General features: G+C 46.2%; 1 protein-coding gene across 2 annotated transcripts in view; it reads right to left on the reverse strand.

Moving 5' to 3' along the window:
* GRIA3 (glutamate ionotropic receptor AMPA type subunit 3) overlaps nucleotides 1–8,391 on the reverse strand; it is a 154,463-nt gene extending 146,072 nt beyond the window's left edge. For both annotated transcript variants that reach the window (XM_075053769.1, XM_075053768.1), the window contains exons 1-2: nucleotides 7,788–8,391; nucleotides 6,708–6,866 (exon numbers count right to left, since the gene is read on the reverse strand). In XM_075053769.1, the coding sequence (XP_074909870.1) occupies nucleotides 6,708–6,866; nucleotides 7,788–7,878 (250 nt within the window). In that variant the 5' untranslated portion in view covers nucleotides 7,879–8,391. The remainder of the gene's footprint in view (nucleotides 1–6,707; nucleotides 6,867–7,787) is intronic.
* Between the last annotated feature and the right edge of the window lie 2,131 nt (nucleotides 8,392–10,522).

Below are 10,522 nucleotides of genomic sequence, written 5' to 3' on the forward strand. Positions count from 1 at the left end.
CAAATAGTCTACCAAAATAATTACATACAAGTGACCAGATAGGTCGCTCCATTCCAGCAGAAGAGTGCTCACCTGGGCTATTATCCAATTCTAGGAGAGCAATTCACCCTTTTCACAAGTGCCTGGGCAAGTTATCTGCAGTGCAGTGTCCCTGCAGGTTGATCCTCATGCATAAGGGCTTCTGTGCCTCCTGTGCCATTTATGTGTGAGGGCTGCACATTGCCACTCGCTATCTTAGACGCAGTTAAGATGACAAAACAGACACCTCAGACACCACGAGGAGGATATGCAGGAATGACTGCTAGGTGGATTCATTGACGTAACTCATTCCTACATTCACTCTTCCTCTTTACACAGAAACCTTATCACCTGTTTCTCTCTTGCTCTGTGTGCATATGACAGTTTTACCCCTAATAATTACACCTTGGTGAGATCAACTAAAAAGGCATGGACTGCCTTTGAATGTTTCACATATAGGTACGTGCTGATAGATGAACTCTGCATTTCTGGTGCTATAGAAATATCTCCAAACTCCCTGATACAGTCAGGCCAGAGTACATACTGTGAAACTGTGTGATAGTTACTAGTATCCACACTGCAATGACTACAGACAGCCGAACATGAGTGTCTACTTGGAGTCTTCATCAGATGACTGCACATGAAAAACTCCAAGATGATTTCAAGTTTGAGGTTTCTAGGGCATCTGATATTCTGAAGATCAACAATAATATAAAGCCGGTGATGTAACGGAGAGAAGCACGTCTCTGCCTCTGATGGGAAACGTAACACATACACATTTAGAAGAAAAAGAATCCCCATGGATGAAATCTGGAAATTGCTTCACTGCAGTGATTATCACACAGTTTCACAGAAACTGGTTTGATCTAGATCAATCATTTTTATATTTCTATTTTTAGATCGCCACTTTGTTCCAGTGGAGGTACAAGCCCCTGTATGGCAAACCTCATGACAACAGTTCAGGGTTTTTAGGCTGCCTTATGAGCTCCCTTAGAAAGAGGACCATGGCCTTCCAGTGATCTATACTTTACAGCAGCATAGAAAGTACTGATCTTATGCTGCAACTTAAATGCCAAATAAAAATTCAACATAAACATCTTTCTCACAATAAATGAACACAAGTTTTCAATTATATGATTTGGCTTGGTTTGAAACTGAACTATGAAACCAAACTGTTGCTGCTTTAAAAATAACATGTTCTAAAACATTTTAAGGATGCCTGCCTAAATCAAAATTAGCATTCCAAAATCGGTAATGACAAAATATGTACTTTAAATGGAAAAATGTTAAATCGCTGGATTGTGACAATGACAATAAAGAATCATTAAAGATACATCAGCTCCCTCATTTCACACCTTCTTGCATAACAGTCCTACACTTGCAGTAGGACAGCCTCCCACCTCCCAGACACTGAACACAGTGAACCCAGAGGAAAGAAACCCGCTGTTTTATGTGGCTCTTGGACAAGCTCCCGAGTCAGCCTTCAACAAAACTGTGGTTTTTTGTTGTTGTTAAAAGCTACTGTCACATGCTTGTCTCCCATCATGGCATCTCCATTTCCTCCCAGAGATAAACTGCAGCTGTTACAGATTTTATTGGAATGTGTAGTTAATCAGTAGCTCTCCAACCCATGTCAATAGTCTCATGGGTCCTCCAGGCCCAGTGCTATATAGGAAAAGTGAACAATTTCATCTCTGCATCTGCACAAGATCTTTCTGAAACTGAACAAGTAAATGGCGCTCTTCATTGTGCTTTACTCTTCATTCATTTGGTGAATTCAGAGTTTCTCAAAAAAAGTGTCCATTCATGTAAGATTTTTTTCCATCTCTACAGTGTAAGTTAAATGGAACCCTAACATCTAAACAGTATGTAAATGCTATGTGTGCAGCAGAGGCGGAGAGAAAGGAGTGTCAGCTTATTTTAAAATGAAGGTAAGAAATAATAAAACATACTTGAAAGTGGTATCGTTCCTTCTGCTAACGCTGACATCACGTTCAGCTTAATGACAAGTCATCTGCTCTGACATGAAGTGGAAACAAACTTTAGCTGGAACATACCCTTCACCTTTCGACCTAGCCCAATATTGCAAAAGCTTTGACCCCTAAACTAAAGCCCGCTGATTTTCTTTGTCATACAGCAGTAACGTACAACACTTGAGCACATTCTGCAGCATAAAAGGCATTTTCGGGGATCTGTAATGAGTACAGTTGTGTAGAAAGCACATTTCCAGGTGTTTTACCACCGAACGCTGGGAGAAACCACAGTGCATTCCTTATCAGGAGAGTGAGGCATCTACCCCATGGTCTCCAAACACGCAAAGCCACCAGTACACGGACCAAACTTGGCAAGACTTTCAGCGAGACATGCTTATGCTTTTGGCAGAAGGGAGCTGACCACTTTCAGCATCAGTGTCCTTTGCCAGCTGGCCAAAGAGTACACAGATGCAAGGGAAGCAAATTAGCTGCCCACTGGCAAAAAGAAATGCTGAGCAGCGCCTAAGGAAAAAGCGTGTGTGTGTGTGTGCGTGTGCATGTGCATGCGTGCACGTGTGTGAGTGAGTATGCATGTGAGCATATATATATGCGCACCTGTGCTTTGGGAAAGGGAGTAATACAGTTAAACTGTAAAAACTGTTTGCTACTAGCTCTGTGGTATCATTTTCTGCAACGTTCTTACAACAAACAGGCACTTTTTCCATTAAAATCTTCCAAGCTGAATTTTAAAGATTAAACACAAGGACTGCAAGGATGCTAAAGAAAGATTTTTCTAATAAAGTCTGAAATCAGACCCCTTCAAGAAAGCGTCCATACAATCACTTACAGGATTTTAGCAACTTAAGGTAAGCATGTCATTGTATCTTCTCTCTTTTTGTGGTCTCTTAAAGAAGGAGTGCCTGTGGAAAAAACACTACACATCAACATTTGGTAAAATAAAAAAAGCCTTCTGGATTCAGAAGATATATGAGAAATGACTCAGAAAAATTAACGGGACAAGAATTAGCGGCTGATAGATTAGGTTTGGCTGAGAGAGGGAATCTGCCTGTACATTAATTAGATTCTGCAATCACAGCCCCTTTTCGCCCGTACATATCCCACCACTATCATTACATGATCAACAGATTTTAATGAAAACTAATGCTTTCTTTTGCGAAATTCCATGGGGACTATATATAAGGTTGAGTTTACTTTTCTAAATATTTCTTGAAAATTGTACATAACGCAAGTGCACATTTGTTGGCTGTAAAGGTGTACAACAGCAATTTTTTGCAATGACAGTGCAGAGAGGGAATATGAGATCTGTGTGCTAATGAGCTGACACTGCAGAGGCTAGAGCAGTGTTAGTATAGTGCACTACAAGTGCAGAGCAGAAAGACATACGCGGGTTATTTCTAGGGAATATGATCTACAGAACTGTACGCGTAATTCAACATTAATACTAACATCCTTCATCAGAGGTTATAAGAAAAGCATGAAAGACTTCAGTGATGAATTTATACATTTGATTTGTTATATTGATATTGTTCTGAAAAAGCCAGCTCACTCCCTACATGAGCATTTTTGAAGAAAATATAACATCCATGTTTTACTTGATTTTATTCATTCACAGGTCAGGTTAACTTTTTTCCTTTCTGTTTTTTCTGACGGCAAAAAGCTGCATATTTTAAAAGATGTAATAAATCTCCCCAGAGCCAACTGATAAACTTCAATTCACCCTTAAATACACTGGAATTTTCATCTGTGTTTGCATTTTCTCTCTGTTAAGATATCATACAGCTAAATAAATAGGTGGGCAGGTAAATACAGAGTGGATGAATACTGTATGCATGTGTGTAAATTAAATATACCGAGAGGGGCTCCGTGCTAGCAGTGAAGCAGGGAATACATGTACATAAATCGAATTATGCATCATTTAACTGGAAGAGGAATGAGAGGGAGGGGCTTAGGGCAGGAATTTTCTTTTGCTTCTAAACAAGTTTGTTCCCATGTTGGGATATTGCCAAATCAGCCCTACCAGAGGTGAGCTTTTTATCTCTGGCTCATGAGGATACTTCAGAAGTGATTTTTTTCTCCTGCCTCTGGAATGCACCAGATTGCACCAAGCGGGATGTGCAGCTGTACAGTAAGAACGCAAGTCTTTCCTGAGCGGAGCCCCCCTCAATTCCTGCACACATGAACACTTACCACAGTCACTATCATGTAAATCAAAGCAAAGGAGAATGAAAAGTACTATTTTATGGATACTGACTAGTACAGGCACTAGGTTTAAGCTACACGTGCTACCTTCTCCGGTTTCCCCTCAGTTCCTTTACCTATCCCACCACAAAGTCAGTCACAGTCTCCCTCTCCAGTGAAGGCAGTCAGAGTCACTGCAGGTTTCTCTCCTATGGATCCCTGCCAATTGCAAATATTGATCAAAAGGCTGTGTGACAGCGCTGGAGACAATTTATGCTTATCTCCAAGAGAAGTAAAAATGTTGTGGAAAGAATTCCTTCATGGATATGGCAGCACCCTGAAATTATCTGCCACTCCACTGGGAAGTGAGGATGTGATTAAGGGTACTTAGGCCATAATGTTTTACGTGTTAGCCAGGTAGTGTGAGAGGCTATTAGTTCATCCTGATGTATTGATATGTATGAGCATTCTGACTTTCAAAGATAATTGTTTCCAGATCCAAAAGGAGCAACTACTGTTCTATTTTTTTTATTTTGAGCTACTGAGGCCTATATGACTGGTGACTTGGACTCACCGTAGTCTTTTCCTACCAACAGTATTACTGGATGGTTGACATAGCTACGGACAAGGTCACCCTTTCATTTTCTTTCTTCTGTTCCTTTTTTCACATCTTCTATTTTTAAATACATTACTGTAGGTTGGTATTCTCTTGGTCTATGGTTTCTCCAAAGATCTAACTTTTCCCAGTTTTACTACACTGGTAATAGGCATGTTGGAACATGCAGCCCTATACTACACAAAACCACCTCATCTTACTAAAATTGCCACAGCTTTCACTAAGAAATGACAAAAATCATTAGATGTCAGAAGATGAGAAGCACACTAATACACTGACTGCCTCTGAACGAGTGTGTGGTTCACTTGTCTTGGTGGGATCTGTAAAGAAGCGCTGATAGAACTTTTAAAAAACAATTAATAATTAATCACCCAAGCAGTTTAATGTATTTAGTTTAAATCCATATAATTGATATTTAGGAAACTATGTTTGAGATACAGCCTCTTGAAGGGATTACACTGATTAAGGATTAATAGCCTGATGTTTGTTGTAAGAGCTGTTGCGGCTGGATAGGAGTAGTAAAATAAGATGCAAAGTACAGACACACTTTTATTTACCATTTTTTTCCACTTCACCGAATATTTTTATTGCATATCATATAATCAACCCCTCTGCAAAAGTTTTGAAGGTGCTGATACAAAGCCCTTTAAAAGTGTAATGCTGCACTAGCAAGAAGCAGTCACATGGGGGATATGTTAGAGTATCAATCCAAAATTTGTCCAAATATTTCCTTATTGTATATTTTCTAACCATCAACTTTCTTGGGAAATACCTGAAATCCTAGAAGAATAACATATCTACTTGTCCAGCCTTCCAATTATACAGCGTGGGACAGGAATGTAAGAACTATCCTATCCCCAACAAACAAAAAATTAAAGAAATAAGATCCTCTAAACAAGGAATTGTTTTAAAGCAAGATATACCAGTTTTCTGTACTCCAATACTTCATTATTTTACTACAATGCTTCCTCTTTGAAGATTTTATGCTGTGAGTGTATGAACAGGAATCCCGTTCATAACACAAAGTTAGTACATTGCATTCAGAGGTCCTTTAGATCATACACAGGCGTATTTCTGTATACTGCAAAGTGCATGCAACTACCTCACAAGAAGACTCCATTCATCTTCGAAGGTTTACAATAAAACTGAATTTGGACATACCGGTAAAACAAATATTGAGGAACTACTATTGGTAAAGGAATACTTTTTAAAATGCAGAACACGCACCAGTCTTTCAGAAAGAGATTTCACATTTTAACACCACATTAACACTACTCAAAGTTCTATTGTGCTGCTTCTGTTAATAAAGGCTCAAATTATAAGTATTATGGCTTGTGCAGAGCTATTTCTCGTAACGCTAAGCATTCTGATTCCGTTTTCTCTCCCCTCAGCTCTAACAGTATTCGTCAGTTTACAGTCGTCTCAGCTTTTAACAGGACTTTCACTGTAAGAAAACAACCCAGTATTTCAGGGCAGAGAAGGCAAGTAAGCCCCTCTAGCTTTGTCCCCTCAAGGTCACTTGTAAACAGCTCTTTCTGTTTTATTCCTACATGGTATTATTTGCAAATCATACTGTTTCACACGACTAGGTTGTAGCCTCAACAGAAAAGGGATGTTACTTCAGCAGCAATTCACTGATCACAGCTACACAGCGCTGCTATATAAAAAACATGGTTGTTTTTCTGGAAAACAAAACTAAAGGGGTGAAAAGAAGTGGTGAGAGAAGTTTCCCTAAGGTATTATTCAACCATATAATGCTGCAAATCTACTAAACCTCATGTCAGTACATGCATTTGTTGCACTACATTATATGAACAAGAACTCTGGGCTACCAGGGAGAAATTGAATGTAAGGCTAGATAACAAATAAGTATTTTTTTAAAAAAGCATGTATTTACTTACAAGCATTTGTCACTGAAAAACTGTTGGAAGAGTCCAAGTGATCTACATGATAGTTCAAATGGAAGGGCTTCTCCGTCGTATTTTGGTTTGTGTTGTATAACTGCACAGCGAATCGAAATGCACTGTGCTCCTGAACAGTGTTCCTCATGAAAAGTCCACCTAGGATGGGAAAAAAAGAAAAAAGGGAAAAGGTATTTCAGAATGAATTTTGAGGAGAAACAGCGGCAGTAAGTTACATTCGCACACTGCACATCTCGGGAAAGAATGAACAGGAGCAGGCTGAGCCTGAGCACGTAATCCTGACAGAGCGTGTACATGAAATACATACTCCAAGTCCAAAGTTGGGCTTTTAAAGCCACACATCACATCCAGGTGCCCCCCGAGCGGTCGGGAGTCACTGGGAGCTGCAGGTGCGCCTTGTACACCAGGCCACTTCCACACGGATGCCCACACGCCGATTTAAAAGTCTAACTCGAACCGTGGCTCCTACATTATCTCCAGACTACCCAAACAACGTCTCCGTGGAGTTATTTGCTAAGGACACGGGTGGCGTGGCAAACGTGCGGCTTGAAACGGTCTGCTGGAGAACAGGCACGGCTGAGCGCTGCTCCAAGGGAGAGGCAGGGAAAAAAAACCCAAAACCCCAAGTTTCACTCGCGTCCCCTCAGCCTCACGGCTCGTTCGGCCCCGGGGTTGGGGCACGCCGGCACACCTTCGCGCCGTGCCTCCCTCGCCTTATCCGCTACCGTGGGATGCGCAGCTCCGGGGCCACCGTTCCGCATCGCCACGGACCAAATCCTCCCGCCGTTCCGTGAGGGGAACGGACAGCGCAGCGGCAGCACCAGCCGCCCGCCACCGCTCACCGCCGCCCGCCAGCGCAGCCCGGGCGCCGTTTCTGCCTCGCCTCTCCCTCACGACAACGGCCGAGGAGCCGGGGGCAGCCGCCGGGGCCGCCCGCGCCCCTAAAGCCGGCTGCGCCCGGGGTGGCCCCCCGCTCCCCCTCGGTACAACTTCCCCGCGGCTGGCGGGGGGGAGTGGGGGGGGGAAGGAGCGGGTCGCGGTGCCGCGGCGGGCGCTTACCGATACTGATGGTGTTGGGGAAGCCTGCCAGAGCCTCCCCCAGCAGCCCCGCCAGCAGCAGCAGGAGGGTCCGGGGCGCGCTCTGCCCCATTTTCTTCAGCCCCTGCGGTTCAGCCCCTAAAACGAAACTGGCGGCACAGGCATGAGCGCAACTGGAGACTCGGAGTAGTGTCAATGGTGGTGGCGATGCTGGCGGAGGTAGCGGGGAGGATGGTTCCCCCTCCTTTCTTCCCTTCTTCTTTTTTTTTTTTTCCCCCAAATCCCTCTCCTCTTGTCTTCACCCCAGCCTGGGAGGGCTCATTGGCTGCGAGGTTGCCTTTCTCCCCCCCGTCTCCAGCAGCCCCCCCCCAGCGCAGGGACTTCCCCCAAAGATGGTGGGTAGCGGAGCCGGCGAGGCTGCTCCGCCCGGGCCGGGAGGGGGGTTATCGATCAAACTTGGCGTGAGGCGGGCTGGCAGCCGCCCGCCGCTCCGCTCGGCTCCGCTCCGCTCGGCTCCGCTCGGCCCGCCCAGCCCCGGCGCTGGCGTCTACCCGGCCGCGGCGGCGGCAGCGCTCGGGGCTGCGGTCGGAGGGAGCTCGGCGGCCTCACGTGGGCCGGCCCCCGGGCTGCAGCTGGCCCCTTTAAAGCTGCATCGCCTCGGTGTGTGTGTGTGTGTGTGTGTGTGAGTGTGTGCGAGGAGTGAGTGAGTGCGGTGCGTGCGCCTGTCTGCGGGCGGGGGAGGAGGCGGGGAGCCGAGCCGGAGCCGGGAGAGGAGGGCGGGGGGGGATGCGGCCCGGGTCCTGCCCGCGCCCGAAGGCGGCGGCGGCGGTGGGGCAGGGCCGGGGAAGGCGGGCGCTGAAAGCGCCTGAGGGCCGGGGGCCCAAAGGCGGCAGGGGCGCCTCAGGGCCGGGACACGACGCCCAGAGGCCCCGTGAGGGCGGGGGCAGGCGGGTGCCGGCGGGCCTGCCCCTCGGCGGGCGGAGGAAGGCGCCCGAGGGGCGAGGGCCAGCGCGGCCCCGCCTGAGGGGAGAGGGCTGGCGGCGGGGCGGGAGCGTGAGGGCGGCCGGAGGGAGGGCTGGAAGGGGCCGCGGGGCAGCCGGCAAGGAGCGCGGAGGGACGGTGCACTTTTACCGGAGGGGCTGCCTGCCCTGCCCCCGAGTTATCCCCGTCCCTCCTGCGGTGCTAACGCCTGAGGGGGGGAGGCTCCCGCCTTCATCCGACCACGGTGCCGTGAAGTCAAGAAAGACAAGGATGAGTTTATCCCACGCAAGGGAGTGTTAGGTCCTTCCCAACCTCCTCTAAAGGATGGAAACCCAACAAAGTCGCCCTGTTTCATCCCTTATGTTGGAAAAAGACAGGGATCAGCTCTGTCAGAAGCTGCGTCGCTCCAGCACAGAGCACAAAGCGTGGCCTGCCCCGTGGCCGCAGGGCAGCAGGCAGGTGCGTGTTGGACACCCTGTGTACCGCTCAGCTACCCACCTCTTGGCTGAGCACCGATCTTGGTACGCCCCTGGCCTGCACATTCGTAGGGAGCTACTGTGCTTCTGCTCAAAGCTTGGTATTCTGAGGGCTCTGTCCCCTTGACACCTCACTCTACGAATCCTGCAGCTCTTTTCACTGCTTCGATGCTCACAAAACTGTAGAAAATGGAGACAGAAAAGAGATATTGGGTGACCTAGTCCATCTCACAGGCCTAGGGAAGATTGTTCTTCACTTAATGTTTCTTTTTCCTCTGATTTCAGGAGGTCGCTTTCCCTTGGTCCTACTCTGCTTGCCTTTTTTTTTATCTTTTCTTAATCTCAAACTTTGGTGTTCTTTGGTTCAGCTGAGTTAGGGATAATATCAAAAGCAGTTGGCTTCGCATTTGCAAAATAATCAACCAGTGCCACTGGCTCTAGCGTCGCATAAGTATGCGAGATGTGAGACGGTGGCAGGTTATTGCACATATGCTAATAAATAACATCAGAGATTCAAACCACTACTCTTGAAGGAAGCCAAAGGCACAGGTGAAGAACAGGGCATCCCATTAATGATGCAGGAGCATAACATATGCCTTTAGCAGCATATATGCGACTCCTACTTACTCCTAGGTGCATGCGTTGGTTGCTACATGTGTGTTGTTTTCTGAGAATCGTGCCCAGAAAATGGAGTCTATTCCAGTTCAGGCAGGAGTAGGGATCAGGCTGCAGGGTTTCTGGTAATGTTCCCTGTTTAGATTGAGATGGCAGTTGTCACTTTATCTGTTTAAGGAAATGGTTATCTGTATGGACAGGTGGAGTATAAAGTCCATCTTTATAGCACTCCACAAGCTCAAAGCACTCTACAGATATTACTTATGAATTCCCGTAAAGATCCCCATGAAGCATGACTGTATTCTTCTCTTACAGATGTAAAAACTTGAGGGAAGCAACTGGCCCAGCTCACCTAGACAGGAAGTTTCAGACCCAGAATTAAGGTCATGAGCAGCAGCCCAGCTTCGCTGTAGAGCACTCTTCTCTCCAGTGTCCTTTGGTGAGCATAGCAGATCTGAAAACTACTGACAGGTACATGAAGTTTAGACATTCAAGATAGTTGTGAAAACCATGTTCCTATAGCCAAATAATTTCTCTCTCTGGTTGCAAACTACTTATCTTTCCCCATTCTACCCACCTCCAGCCCATTTCTAACACATTCTCCACAGTCCTGCTGTCCTCTATTTTGTGTCCTTTCCTAGTGGCTCTACTTTCTTCCTCTTCACTTGCTCTCACAAAGTTCTT

This window comes from Buteo buteo, chromosome 22 (genome assembly GCF_964188355.1).
Source record: "Buteo buteo chromosome 22, bButBut1.hap1.1, whole genome shotgun sequence".
In the NCBI taxonomy this organism is placed as follows: domain Eukaryota; kingdom Metazoa; phylum Chordata; class Aves; order Accipitriformes; family Accipitridae; genus Buteo; species Buteo buteo.